This window comes from Dipodomys spectabilis, unplaced genomic scaffold (genome assembly GCF_019054845.1).
Source record: "Dipodomys spectabilis isolate Male_0828 unplaced genomic scaffold, ASM1905484v1 ptg000049l, whole genome shotgun sequence".
In the NCBI taxonomy this organism is placed as follows: domain Eukaryota; kingdom Metazoa; phylum Chordata; class Mammalia; order Rodentia; family Heteromyidae; genus Dipodomys; species Dipodomys spectabilis.
In genome coordinates, this window is record NW_024870726.1 from 1,998,223 (window position 1) to 2,013,189 (window position 14,967).

General features: G+C 52.0%; 1 protein-coding gene across 1 annotated transcript in view; it reads right to left on the reverse strand.

Moving 5' to 3' along the window:
- Positions 1-14,967, reverse strand: part of Col6a3 (collagen type VI alpha 3 chain) — an 80,760-nt gene that overhangs the window by 15,092 nt on the left and 50,701 nt on the right. Inside the window, exons 15-31 of the mRNA XM_042678813.1 lie at positions 14,476-14,529; positions 13,537-13,608; positions 11,971-11,997; positions 11,820-11,864; positions 11,657-11,710; positions 11,005-11,067; positions 10,344-10,409; positions 9,870-9,923; positions 7,492-7,527; positions 6,924-6,986; positions 6,318-6,380; positions 5,323-5,385; positions 4,382-4,444; positions 3,234-3,284; positions 2,971-3,006; positions 2,447-2,509; positions 1,363-1,425 (exon numbers count right to left, since the gene is read on the reverse strand). Coding sequence (XP_042534747.1) covers positions 1,363-1,425; positions 2,447-2,509; positions 2,971-3,006; positions 3,234-3,284; positions 4,382-4,444; positions 5,323-5,385; positions 6,318-6,380; positions 6,924-6,986; positions 7,492-7,527; positions 9,870-9,923; positions 10,344-10,409; positions 11,005-11,067; positions 11,657-11,710; positions 11,820-11,864; positions 11,971-11,997; positions 13,537-13,608; positions 14,476-14,529 — 936 coding nt within the window. The remainder of the gene's footprint in view (positions 1-1,362; positions 1,426-2,446; positions 2,510-2,970; positions 3,007-3,233; positions 3,285-4,381; positions 4,445-5,322; positions 5,386-6,317; positions 6,381-6,923; positions 6,987-7,491; positions 7,528-9,869; positions 9,924-10,343; positions 10,410-11,004; positions 11,068-11,656; positions 11,711-11,819; positions 11,865-11,970; positions 11,998-13,536; positions 13,609-14,475; positions 14,530-14,967) is intronic.

Sequence of the window (14,967 nt, forward strand, 5' to 3'; positions counted from 1 at the left end):
AACCCACTGATGTGTACAAAAACACACAATAAAAAGAAACAGTGGTGGAATCTTTGGCCACAGGAACGTGACAGGAAGTCACGGTGGCTTTTGAATAACCTTGACCATGTATAGTCTCTCCCTCTAAATTAAATTTGACTCAAACACTTGAAGATTGAGAGAGAGAGAGAGAGATTGTGTGAAAGACACACAGACAGACAGAGAGAAACAGAGAGACGGAGAGACAACTTTGCAAACACAGAGCGTCCCCTGGGAGGCAGCCTAGCTGTGACGTAGCGCCACACCCCACAGCCCAGAGGCTCATCACCCAATGGAGGTCATGCAGCTGAGCTCCAGTCAGGACATCACTTCTCTGGAGAGAAGCACTTCCTCTCATGTGTGTGCTTCATATATCTTGTCCCCACAGAAACCAAGGTAAGGAATGGCCAAGCCGTCCTAGCTCGGTGAATGTATTTCATCTCCCTGGAGGCCTGCTTCTCCGGCTCTGTGGATGGCTGCCCTCAGAGCCCCATCTAGGTCCCCTGTCTGATAGTCGAGTGATCATCCGTTTGGCCATCTTTCCCTGCAGCTATTTCTCCTGCCCTGCTGTCTGCAGTAAGTGGCTTAGTGTACCCCATTAAGTGGTCCCATCCAGAGAGCAGAAATCAGAACCACCAGGCTCAGCCTTCTCCCTAGTTCAACCAAACCAGCCCCTCAGCCTTTCCCTCTGAGGGATTGTCTGGCTCCTGAGTTATGATGCCCATTTTTTAAAATACATCACTGTGATCATAGGGATGAAGTCATATAAGAAACAAAAAATATTAGTGATTAGGGTTCCTCTCAGATTCGGGGGGGGGGTAGGGGAGGGGTGACCCTGACTCAATAGCTCTCAAAGAGTTCACAGGCCCAAGATAGTATTCCCTAAACACAGGCTTGGCATAGCTACATACCTTCCACAGGATGCAAGCAAGAGGTTTTGATATTTACCTCCGTGGTTTCTCTACACAAACCCATAGGTAGAAAATTACAATATTCTCTAGGCTACTGAGTACCACATGAAGCACAGTGTTGTTTTTTGTTTGTTTAAGATGCTGAGGATCACACCCAAGGCCTCGCGTGTGTCCCGCACATGCTGCACCACTGAGCTACACCCTTCTATCCCTAGAAGATTTTTTAAAAATGTCTTATTACTCTAAACCTCAGAGAAATAACTTTTCTAGAAGGCATCAGAAGGGAAAGGGTTTACAAACAAATAATAAGACAACACAAAAGCAGGAAGCCTTCTCTGTGAGGAATGATGATCGGAAGTTTTCAGGATCAAGTGGGAAACAGCCACACACCCCTTGCCCCTCGTGGTTTGAATAGAGCTGGGTGGGTACTTACAGATGGTCCTGGGTAACCAGGGTCTCCCTTCTGTCCGACTGCCCCCGGAGGTCCTGAGTTTCCCTAGAGGAGGCAGAGGGAACATCACTCAGTTGTGCAGAAGATGCAGCGGGAAGGATGATAGAGGCAGTGACCCATGTTCCTCCTCATCAGGAGAAACCCCATACATGGAGCATGCTTGGTTATAACCAGAATTCAAGCATTGGGACAAATGACCTTAGCAAAGCTGCCATGAGCCCCCTGGACTATGGAATTGGGCAAGATAAGGTCTGACACACACTTGCCCCTGAACCAAGATGAGATTATCTCCCAGCACCGAAGAGAATTGATCAGTACCACTGAGTTAGATCTTGGGTCTGTGTAAAAGGTCAGTCCAATGTTTCAGAACTCTCCCTTGAGTAATAAAAGACCCGATTGGACCGTCTTCACTGACCAAGTCAACAGCACAAGTAGTTACCATGATCAACTGTGTTTCAGGCTAACACAATGATTAGCAACCTATACCTGAGCCACCATTTCCCAATTCATTCAAGTTTCAGTACATTCTCAGGAGAGTGAGGGCCATCCATTGAAGAGAGAAATCCAGAACCAACACAGCTAAAAAGAAGTGATTTCCCCGAGACCATGGAGACCATGTGGAGATCATGGTCCTGGCCGGGTCAGTGTGAGCCTAGGACCATGCCGTCCATCCTCCCAGCCTGGCTCTCCTGTGAACCCGGTGTGGGAGCCAACGTTGCCAACCAGGCCACCTGTGAACCCGGTGCGCTCAGAAGCGGCCTATGTACCTCGCCAAATGCTGCTGCCTTGCAGTGTGGGTCCCTGTGGCCAAATGGGACCGTGCAGCCTGCCAGTGCCCCAGCCTGAGATTTGAGGCTTTCTTACACCATGCTGGAGGTGAACTCAGGGCCAGGGAAGCTTGCAGCGTGTGGAGGAAGGGGCTCCCAGGGACCACAGCCACATCAATTGTGAGCATGTCAACCCGGGGTTCTCCAATCCCACGCTATGCCTGGCCAGCCAAACATAAAAGGGGGGTTGAAGACCTCCACAGTCCACCTGCCACCATTCGCCTTCTCAACCAACTTACCCTCCGGCCTCTGACACCTTTGGGTCCTGGTGCTCCGTCTGTCCCGGGCTCCCCAGGGGTACCCTGGAAAGAGAGCCACAAAGGAGCACTTCAAGATCTAGAGAACTTTCAGCTGGGGGTCCCTGTCCAGGCTCCAGTGGGCACCTGCCTCATATTTTCTAGGGCGGCTGAATGGCTCACTGAGTTGCTTCTCCAGAAGTTTCTAATGTGGTCCTGGCCCTTGCAGACAGCCCGGTTTATTTCAACACTGATGGCCATGCCACATAAGCTAAAGCAGCGCATAGATCCCAGGGTTCTTTTATCATAGCCCAACTCCGCTTACACCTGCCCCACACATTGTCATACACATCGTCACCGCCATCTGCCAGAAGAGCAAGCATCTTGGAGGGGACTAGCCTGGTCCAGGATGGCCCGGTCAGTGAGGGCTGACCCAAGACTAAAGCCAAGATTTCAACTCCTGGACACAGCAGATGCGCCCGCCCCCCACAAACAGCAGGGAAGCTCCAGTCCTTGGAGACACTTACCTTTGGTCCTGGGTACCCGGGGAAACCTCGTTCTCCCTGAGAAGACAAACGAATGACTCAAGATCTTGTCCCCACTTAAAATCATCTCAAATAAACTTTATCTCAAAAGGAAAACTAAGTCTGTAGACTCCTTAAAGCATAAGCTACCACTGAAGTACAACAAAGGGTAACAAGCTATTCCTCTAAAACTTGGACTGAATATGAATCTGTTCTTGGCACTTTCCAGCAAGAAAGGCTCTTCAGGAGCTCCAGCAGGTACATACTTTTTTGCCTCTGCGTCCTTCACCACCAACTCCATCTCGCCCATCATCTCCCTAAGAGAAGGAAAGAAACTATTGCTGTAGGTCGCTGCCAGGCGACCCTACACCCGCCAGGTCACGCCTTGCCCTGGCACAGGGCTGCTGAGTCTCTGGAATGTTTCCAGATGAAGGTGCAAGGGAGAAGGGCAGGCATCTTCCCACTGTAGTCCATCCTCCAGGTGACGAAGCAAGGCCAGGTCTGCCAGTGGTCAGTGCAAAGGGCACCTTAGCAGCTCCCTGGTGCAGGCCCACAAAGAACTGTGAATTGCCCTGGATGAACTACAGTATTCTAAAGAGCTGAAAGGTGCAAACGAAGAGGTTCTGATGGGTGGAGAATCAGAAGCTCATCAAGACGGGGATCTCAGAGCTGAAAGGAAGCTTGGAGGTTACCTCAACTCTGTGCTCACAGCCCGCATGTCTGTTTCAAAAGAGAACCCAAGGCTCCTTCTCCCCCAAGTCCCCTGACATCTCCGATAGGACATCCTGTCCAGACAGGGGTCCTCTCGATGTCCTGCTTTGCATGCTCAGATGCCCAGGCCCACTCTAATGAAATTATCCATTGGATATTACTATCACCACTGAATATCCCAAAAGAATCGGATGAAGATTTCAGATAAAGTGACTTCTTTTAGAACACTTCTATATGGAGTATAGATTGCTTTTCCTATGTGAAAATGCAGATGACTAGCATATCATCAGTGAGTTGTTGGGGTATGTTCAATAACAATTTCCAAAAATAAACTATTGAGGTAATGGATTCTGCTCCTAGATGTCTCATTCAAGAGAATTCATTTCCATTTTGATTGAGGCTTTATTAAACCCAGTTCCACTGCAGCCCAGAGACATTTGCTTCTCCTGGAGTCACATGCACAGGGCTGAAAATGGAGGTGCTTTGCGGCCCAGCAAATCACCACATTCACTTGCCAAGAGAACGTGTCCTTACCACTCTCCCACCAGTGAGCTAAAGCTCACTTTGAAGACAACTGGCTATGTATAAGCAGCAGCGCTTGCTGTCTTCAGAGGAAACCCAGTAATGAAAGGAGCAACACCCAAACATCTCCCTCTTGGACCACATCTGGCTTCACCTGCCAGCAGGGCCACCGTGGCCTTACCGTCTCCCCCCGAGGGCCGCGGCTCCCGATGCCTCCCTTGGGTCCTGGCTCTCCAGGCTCACCCTGGACAGAGGAAAGAAGCAAGGGGAAGGCACTGTGAGCAGAGGGTGGACACAGTGAGCCATTCTGGGGTGGATTCATCTACACAGTAACAGTCCCTGGCAGGGGAGGGGGTGGCTGCAAAGCACACTCTTCACCTTCAGGGTCTGGATGATAGGGTTTTGTAAATCGCAAAAGACCATGTACAGAGAGACAAATAGCTTGTGTTCTCACTCATATGTGGATCTCACAGAGAGCAGAAGGGAGGTTGGTAAGCAGAGAGTGGGAAGGCGGGGAATAGAGATTTCTGAACAATAGAGGTAACCACGCAATGGCTGCCAGCACGTGGTTAGGAAGAGAAACAAGTGCATGTTCCACAGCACCGGGAGCCGGGAGGGAGGGGTTGTAGTTTACAGCGATCCACCATATATCTAAAAATAACTAGATGAAGCGTTCCCCAAACACAGTTGACACTGATTGGCCTGATTTCATCATGTTACATTATATACATGCATCCCGTTGTCACACTCTACTCCATAAATATATACAGTTATTCTGCGCTGATTTAAAAATAACACATGCACGTGTTTGTTTAGTCGTAACATTCCCATGGTGACTCCTGGAAAGAACCCAGGACGCTTCACACTCATCTCTTCTGTGACTCCCAGGCCACAGAATCTACCACTGGGTAGATTTACCCAGTGGGGCGGAGGGGGTTGGGCAGGAGGAAGCCAGTCTCACAAGCAGGGACAGGAGCTGGGACGGGGACGCTGCTGGTGGAATGGATCCATGGGGCGGGACCAGCAAGGGGGTGGGGAAGCCGATTTGACAAGATGAGGTATTAGGGATGCACGTGAACAGGCCTCTGCGCTCAGCAAAGCTTTTTCTTCCTCCAGACAAACCTTTCTTCCCAGAGGACCAGTTCTGCCACGTTCTCCGGGAGCCCCAGCGGTGCCTCCACCTCCCTGCAGCACAAGAGAGGGTGGCGTGAAGTACCCAGCTGTCCCTGCTGAAGGACCCTGGGTGACACCTCGGCCCTCAGGGCTGGCAGCCTGTCCTTCCCACAGCCCCAAGATGTGAGATCACACTCAGTGCTACCACAAATACAAAGAACTCCGGAAGGGACTTGTGCAGATCTGCAATACTGGTGTGACGTCTCAGGGCTAAGTTTTACACAGGAATGCATGCTGCCATTGTCTGTGTGTGCCTGTCAGGACCCAGCCAGACTTCCAGCCCCTGGCCTCATGACTTGGTTTCCTCTACTCTTCTACTCCCTACACAGAGCCACTGAGGTAGGCAGATAGCTAAAAAACTTGCTGAGTCGATGAATAATCAATAAATGAGAGTAACTCATAAGATGGGGTACAGCCTATACACCCCAAGATAGACAGAGCCCGGCCCCCTCCATCCCAGGCCATCAGTAGAAGGGTATTTCTGTCCCTCACAGCCAATAGCTGACACATCAGCATGCTGGAGTCTGAGGTAGATCCTAGCACTCTTAAGGTCCACCCTCTGTGTTGAATTTGAGGATGAGGGACTTCTTAAGAAAAGTAATGGCAATCTCTAGCAGAAGGGACGATCTCTAGGGGCCAACACAAAAATACTTCACACAGCCTACACATTTCGGCAGCCTGGGTTTGATACAGTCCCATCCTAGGGCTCCTCACATGGTCCTCTTGTTTTAGCACCCTGGGTGGGTTTGGGAAGGCTCCATCTGGAAGATGGGGTCTCTCCTTTCCTTGGGGTTTTGTAGCCAATCACTGTGAGGACCCAGTTTGACTCCAGCCAGGGTCTGAGGGGCAGGCCTGTCTATAACACACCAACCCTGGAGTCTCAGCCCCTTTGGCCCTGCTGCACTATGTTTAGCTCACACTGGGTCAGAGAGAGACAGACTTACCCGAGATCCAGGTATGCCTTGCTCCCCCATCAGGCCTGGAGGACCAATGGGACCAGGCGGGCCCTGCAGGGTAAAAGGTCAATCATTAGGCAAGAGCTGTTGAGTTTGCTCTCCGTGAGGATTCCACAAATGAAACCCATTCTTGGTAGGCAAAGCAGGGGGAACCCAAAGGCCCAGCAATGACAAATCGATCATCTGCATTATATCCTCACAATGGAATCTTGCCCAGCCATTGAAAGCAATGGAATTCTAATAAATACCACAGCGTGGCTGAAGCACAAGATAATTCAACAAGAAAAGCCAAACACAAAACAAGCCACCTGTGAAATGATTCCATGGCTATGAAGTGTGCGCAACAAAGGAAGATCTAATAGCGGTGCCCAGCGTCCAGGGTGGAGGGTTGAGGAGAGGCTCTGGACACAGCCTCCTTGGAGGTTAATAAAAATATCTCACAATATTGCACAACATGATGATGTATTCCCAGGACTCCCGGTCATTCGCTTTGAAAGAGCTAATTTTGCGTTGTGTGAGCAGCACCTCAATTTAAATGACAATACTGTGGGACGTGGGGAAATATCACAAGGCACGCAGTCACTACGGACTGACCTGGGCTCCTCTGGCCCCCTGCTCTCCTTCGAATCCTGGCTGGCCCGGACCTCCTCGGTTTCCCTACGAGACAAGAGAAAATGGAGCATCAGCCCTCGGATCTAGAGTCAGTCCTGGACTGGGGACACATCCGGGGGAAACACAGCTCCCCTGGGGTCTCAGGTGACAAACACTGTAACCCCAGAGTGAGACCCCGAGTAGAGCAGCTAGCGCTGGGCTGGCAATTATTCCTTTCCCTCTCCTCCCATGATCCTCACAACGGCTTTGTGGAGGGAAGATACTTTAGACCGAAGCCTGCCTGGGCACACCGTATGAGAAAGCCTGGGATTCACCTGCTCGGCCATCTTCCCTGCCGGTCACCACCCTTAGGCCTGATCATTTCAAAGACCTTATAGAAGGGGCTGAGGTAGAGGCAATGGTAAGCTAGAAGGCACAGGCCCTTTCATCCGAGGCCACGGCAGCCTGTGGAAGGTCTCAATCCCGGGCTAGCTGTGTTCCTTCAGTCTCCTTAGAGTCTGGGTGAGTGACAGTAGGGCTGAAGAACAGGGACACCAATCCTGGGACTCACCTTAGCTCCCACGGGTCCCCTTCGGCCAAAGCCTCCCTGTGGGAGAAGTCACACAAGCTGTCAGGAGCAGGCAGGGGTGCTGGCATGGGGTCTCTACGCCTTAACATCCATCCGTTGCTGGTCTCCACCTTTGTGTCTAAGGCCAGAACCCAGGCCCTGGTAGCTCTAGGGAAACTCCCATCAGAACTTCCCTCCTTCTTCTCCCATCTCAGAGGCATTTCTCTCCCATGCAGCTCCTGCTAAGTCTCCAGTGAATGTTGTGAGAATTACTTCAGACAGGCCAAGCAAAACAATGCCTCCTTCTGGCTACACGGGCCCAGCCAATTTCAAACGAGGGCTGTGAAATGAGCCTGGCGGCCACCTTCCCAACTGCACTGAGCCACCATGGAACACGTTCATTATGGTAGAGCTGAGTCCCAAGTTCGCCAGATGGCCCTGTCCAAGTACAACTCCAGCTCAGTCAAGCAAAGCATCCCGAATGCACACACATGAGCCTAAAACCTGGGCTGTGTCTTCCCAGAGCTCTGCAGGTGGCCCTTCCTGCAAACAGGAGGGCTCGCTTTGTAAGCAGCCCCTTCGTTCCTCCGAGGTGAAGGGTGGTGTGAGAACCTGGGATGTCCTGGGTGGTTTTTACACCATCAGAGGCTGGCACTCCAGAACCTGACCTGTGCCAACTCCGTTTTAGGCTTGTTCCTCCACTGATCAACCCAGGAACCACATTTTCCACTCTCGGTGGACCAGTCCCGGCATTTGCTGCAGTGACCTCTGCCATCATTCGCTGGAGTGCCAGCCACACTAATGAAAGAACTCAGACTCCTTCCATGGGTAAGCCTAGGGGTTGGTTACTCTCCACCTGTACAGAGTACTGGTTCCATCTGGTCCCTCCCAGAGGAGGCAGTCTCTAATTCAATCAGAGTCCACTGCTACCCAAGGACTTGTTGAGGCCCCAGCATGGTGGCTTGAAGACTGATCTAACCCATTGGTTGCGGGGAAGGGGGTGCATCTCCATCCCAGGGAAGGGACAAAAGGCCTCTCAGCCAGCCCTCACCCTGATAACAAATGTACTGCTTCAATGAGCCCCCTAGCCAGACCCCCAGAGCCCTTGTCTGCAACAGAACTCAACTCAAGGCCCTACCTGGCCTGCGGTTTTAAAGCCAATTCTATACACTGCAATGCTTCCAATCATTCCTTGAAACCAACGTGTGAGTTGTAATCACCCACTGCAACCATTGATGAGGGTGTCCTCATGTTCTCCCTTTGTACATCTTAGCAGGATTCGTCCAGAGTCCTCAACTTTTTAAGATAGGGTTTCTGACTTTTGCTGGCTAATGGGTTTAGAAGTATAATGAACCCTGTGGTAAGTGATTACAGAGGAGGTACTAGTCCCTCTCAGGAGCCCCTCACCTTGGCCACTCAGCTGCTGGGGCCCAGAGGATCAGAGAGATGGAGGGAATCTTCTCAGCTGCCCAGCTCTGTGCTGTTTCTTTCTGAACAGAGACCTGTCCTAGGCCCCTATCAGCGTGCTCAACTTCCCCTGAGGGTCACAACCTTCCTAGATCTCCCCGTACAGGGACCCTCTCCCCCCAGCCACAGGGACCTGGCTCTCTGCACATCTGAGTCCTGGAAGCTTTCAAACGTTTTCATGGGGATGATTTATGTCACCTGGACTTCTGCATTTCTTCACCACAAGTGTGAGACAAGGTATGAAATAAGCCTGCAAAGACATTCCCAACCTTCCAGACACAGCTGCAGAAAGCAATGCTCTCAAACAGCCGCAGCCACCTCCGTGTGAATGACGGTGGCCCACAAAACACTACCACCAGGCTTTCCACCTGGATTCTTAAACTACCTCATGAGATAAGAACCGGCCAGATAACTAAAAGGCCTCAAAGACCTGTGTCTGGGTGTATGGTTTGTGGCAGGGAGGGAAAAGACATGAGCTTGAGGGGGAAGAGAAGAAAAACTAGGAATAAATCCTAAGAGTTAACGCATTCTGTAAATAGCACTATTGGGGTAGCAATCCAAAGCTTGCCCTTCCACCATGGGATAATGCAGCACGAAGACCCTTGCTGGAGACTGGAACCGGGGTCTCAGACCTCACAGCCTCCAGGGCCGTGGCCCAACTAGATAGGCTGGAATGTAGACAGGCTGGGTGTGGCTCAGCGTGCACAAGGCCCACTGGTCCAGACCCCCACCACCCGCGGTGCCGAAGACCTCTGCTCCTTTCTAATTACCAAGCCTCTCATGTTCTGTTAGCACAGTGCAGGACCTGGGTTCATAAATCCCTTTAGATTCCCCTTTAGAGCTGGCGAGACCTGGCAGGGAGGCTGGCTCTTGTTAAGCGCCCCACTGCCTTCCGGGAGCCCTCAGGTACTCACATTCTTGCCAGGTTCTCCTGGGCTTCCAGCTACACCGTCTCTTCCTGGAAGACCCTGGTGTGAGGAAAAAACGGCATGAGAGAGAAAATGTGTGTCTGTGGAGTGTTGCCCAAAACACTGCAGGTAAAGGGGTCTGTCCGTTCCCAGGGGAGGGGTCATCTGAAAAGGACGGGGAGTCACAGGGCGCGCTGTGAGCGGAGCAGACTTAGTGCTCCCTGCACATCAGGTGACTTAGCCAGCACTTGCCCGGGTATCTGAGCGGCACGTCTGCCCAGACACAGCCTCCTTTGGTTAGGGAAGCCCTCCAGGCCTCCTTTCCCAGCACACATGTAACAGCCTCATGGGGACTCTGCTCCACTCAGCGACTCTGTGGTACTCAAAGGCCGTGTCCACAGCCTGGACTGGGGAGTCAATGTGCCCGCTACGTCTTTGTCCCTGAGCACAAGGAGAATGTCTGAATGGGGTGCACTGTACCATGGGGCCGATGTCACCCGTCTCTCCTTTGGGTCCTTTCTGCTGGCTGTCGCGTCCAGAATCACCCTGAGAGGAACAAGGGGTGCGAACTGAGCCGCCCAGGCAAGGATAGTCACCATTGCTGGGTTGGCTTCTCCAAAACGTATCGGTGACATTATGAATGCAAGGTCTGACAGGTGCTCCCTTAAGCCAGCCTCCCACACACACCCCTCCAGATAACATCTAGCCGATGTTGACAGAGCCTGAACATGGGCTCTGCAAACCTCTCTGGCCCCAACAAGGTGGCCAGGGGTGGACACCCAGGCTCCCTGGTGCCATCCTCAGCCCTAGAGGGAGAAAGCCTGAGGGAGAGGCCAAAGCAGCCGTGGTCATTTTCTTTCAATGGTTTACAGAGCTACAAAATGAAGAGTGCTGCAAATGGTTTTCTTCTCTAACAGCAAATTTACAGAGTGCCAAGAGGGCCTTTGAGGAACCAATGAGGTTCCTAAGCACAGTTTGCCAAGAATTAGCTTTGTAACCCAAGAGTGTAGGAAAAGGGAAAGCACACAGCTTATCAATACATCCCAAAGCTATGCCAAAAGAAAGATTCTTCTTTGCATCTTCTCCCACAGTTCTGTTCCCCAGGCACGTGTTGAAGAAACCATAAGCAAACTGTCCTTACCGGATCACCCCGAATTCCAACATCTCCTCTCTCTCCTTTGTCTCCCTTTGGTCCTTTATCACCCTACACAAGATACACAACCAGAAAATTGAAAAATTAGGTGTTTCCAGGTTTGTTGACCAGTGTTATTGTGGCTAGTTCAGGTTCACAACCTGTCACTAGGAAATACAGACATTTAATGAAATGGTTGCTCGGTTCCCTTGGCCGAGCAGCTCCTGAAATGCACCCACTTACTGAAATCAGATCACAACACCATTTTATTACGTAGTCCTGCTTATGTGACACAGAAGGACTCTGGACTTGGTCATCAACTTGGTTATCTTGCCCTGAAAAATCACCTTCTTCACTTTGTGTGGGGCATTTATTTGTTTTGCATAAAGGTAAAAATCACTTCCAAATAGATCGTATTTCTTCAGTTAATCTACAAGTATAAATTGGGGACACATTGTATGGAGATGTGTTTATAACAAAACCAACCTAGTCCCTGCCCTCGGGAGCAGGCTGCCCAATCAGAAAACACCGCAGGGTGTGCCAGAGCAGATAGGAGATGTGGGGGGCCCCCGGCACACCTGCAGGGGTCAGAGAAGGCTGCCGCCACACAGAGGACAGACGATACCTGTCCAGGGAGGGTCAGCACCATGGAAGCACTTACCCGCCTTCCCAGGCTCCCTTTCTCTCCAGAAGAACCCGGCAAGCCTTTGTCTCCCTGCAAAAACAGCAAGAAACACTCATGCCTGGCACAGCTGCACCCATAGACCATTTGTGCACTGCCACAGCTGTGGGGATCTCTGGACTTAGAAGGTAATATCACCCACCTCCTCACCGTCGAGACCATCCAGCCCGATCTCTCCTAATTCACCCTGAAGAACAAGGCAGACATGTGAGTGCCAGAAACTACACTGGCAAAGGGGGACATAAGAAATACTGGGAACATTTTCAATGCCAAAAGCAAATAAACATGGGTACCTTTTCTCCTGGGAATCCTCGAGAGCCCTGGAAGGTAAAGGAACAGGGTGACACCAGTTATTCCCACATGGCTGGTTCCTTGGGGAAGAAGAGCCCAAGGGATGCCCCCCACCCACATATGAACACACCCAGAGACCGGAAACCTCACTATTAATACACCCAGAGCCCGGGAACCTCACTGTTAATACACCCCAGAGCCTGGAAACTTCACTATTAATACACCACAGAGCCTGGAAACTTCACTATTAATGCACCACAGAGCCTGGAAACTTCACTATTAATACACCACAGAGCCTGGAAACTTCACTATTAATGCACCCAGAGCCCAGAAACCTCACTATTAATACACCGCAGAGCCCAGAAACCTCACAGTTAATACACCCCAGAGCCTGGAAACTTCACTATTAATGCACCCCAGAGCCTGGAAAGCTCACTATTAATACACCGCAGAGCCCAGAAACCTCACAGTTAATACACCCCAGAGCCTGGAAACTTCACTATTAATGCACCCCAGAGCCTGGAAAGCTCACTATTAATGCACCCCAGAGCCTGGAAACTTCACTATTAATGCACCCCAGAGCCTGGAAACCTCACTATTAATGCACCCCAGAGCCTGGAAACCTCACTATTAATGCACCCCAGAGCCCAGAAACCTCACTATTAATGCACCCCAGAGCCTGGAAAGCTCACTATTAATGCACCCCAGAGCCCAGAAAGCTCACTATTAATGCACCCCAGAGCCCGGAAAGCTCACTATTAGAGATCCCCTCTGCACAGGTGCTGCCATCCACGGAGTGTTACAAAGTTAGTCTGCCTGGATCTCAACTATCAATCGATTCCTGGCTCCCTGGGCAGGAGGGGTAACTCCAAAAGCCAGGAAAGAAGCTCCGAAGGCAAAGGCCAGTTTTGTTAACTTTGTGTCTTTTCTTTGGAGGGGGGGCCGTCGTGGGGCCTGAACTCTGGGCCTGGGTGCTGTCCCTCAGCTCTTCAGCTCAAGGCTAGCGCTCTACCACTTGAGCCACAGTGCCACTTCCGGCTTTTTTCTTTTTGCTTATGTGGTGCTGAGGAATCGAACCCAGGGCCTCATGCATGCAAGGCAAGCGCTCTATGACACTGAGCCACCTTCCCAGCCCCAGCTTTGTGTCTTGATGCTTCATCCCTCAGCACCTGCTCCAAAACACCAGCGAGAAGAGTGCAGTTTGGCAGTTTGGCAGCATGGAAGCCTTGTGCTGCCCATTCTGGCCCCCCCACCCCCATCCCCGGGGCACAGGCCCCAGACCACTTGGCCCAGGCTCCCTGCAGCGCCCTCCTGACTGCCTCCTGGCTGCTCTGCCTTTCCATAGGAAACTATGTCTCCACTCCCAAGCTGCCTTCCAGCTGTGGCTGGGCCCTGTCATATGACTTGGAGTGGAGCCCCCACCTGATAAGAGGCTCTGGCTGCTGGACAGAGAAGCTGGGCTGGTGGCCCTGCTCCTGGGCCCTTGGAGAAGCTGTGTGTGTGACACACACACACACACACACACACACACACACACACTAGTCAGACCTCCCAGTCCCACACGGCACCTTGACTCCTCTCTGGCCCGGACAGCCCTGGAAACCTTGAGTGCCGTTCACACCAGGCGGACCTCGCTCACCCTGTTGGGGAAACAAAGGCGTTTGACAAACCCAGCTCCTTATCCTGTGTCTCTGCGGGGTCTGCCTGCTGGAGAATGACGTTGAAGGAGGACTGGATTTCAATGTGACCGTACTGAGCACACAGGAGCCTCCACGCCCCGTGCCAGGCCTGAGGAGCGCTGAAGCTGCCCAGCAGGGCAAGCACGGGGGGCACTGGGTGCCCCCACTGCAAGAAGGCTCCCTCGGCCTGACCCCTCCTCATGTGCATGGTTCCCAGCTGTTCCGCAGGGCCAAGGCTCAGCCCTGATGCCCAGAACCTAGCCTGGGGACCTGAAGACATCTCCACCTGCCCCCAGGACTCCTGGTATCACGTGTTCAGGCCTAGAACTTGTTCAAAGCTCTCAAAACCTCTCAAACCCGCATCTTTCTCTCTCTCGCTCTCAGACCTCGGCCCTATCACCCCAGGCCCTGCTCTTCCCCTCCCCCGCTGGGCCCTGGACATGGGTGGCTGGGAGAGCCCTGCAGGGTGACTCACAGCCTTGCTCTGTCCCTGCTCCCCACCCTCCCGATGCCCACCTCTGCTTGCACATCTTTCTCTAGTAGACACCGCAGATGCCATGTTCCGTGTCCTCTGACTTAGTCCCTCCCTCTGAACTGGACCACACGCAACCCCTCTACCTCATAGGTGCGTGTGTATATGCAGAGCACGCTGCTGTTTTCTCTAGTGGAGAAATCCAAGCGTAGTTGTTAGGGAAGCTGGAAAATAAACGTTCTCCTAATGAGAAAGCCATCACCAGCAACTGCCTAGGGAATGAACCCCATAACAGAATCCCAAATGTGGGGGACAGTAGGAGGTGAGAACAAAGGAACAAAGCAACGTCCACTCACAGGGCCGCCCTCGTCTCCAGGATAGCCTCGGTAGCCATCTTCTCCCGCAATGCCCTGAAACAAAGGACAAGGGTTTCTGGTTAGACCTCGGGCCAGCATGGTTCCGTGCAGAGTGTCTCGGCCATACCTGCACGTGACTTTGGTGAGCAGCACTACGCGTTAGTGTGGCTCTGAGCATGCTTGGAGCTGAACATCGCTTCTTCCTCTTACTATTTCAATGGTATTACTTTTGTTCTTTGAGGTTCTTACTTTACCAAGAAAGCCAGTTGGTTTCCCACTGACGGAAGGTCACTTGGTAAGGCTGACTAGCCCACTGGTGCTACTGTGCACCCACTGGTTTTAACACGGCCTTTGGACATGCAGAACCTGTGAGTTAGAGAACAAATTCCCTCCTCCCACAGGAGAGGAGAAGCCGGCTGTCACTGCGCCTTGGACCCGTTGTCCACAGCCTGGGGACAGGCCTCCTTCCTCTCCTCCATGCTGGCCATTTGA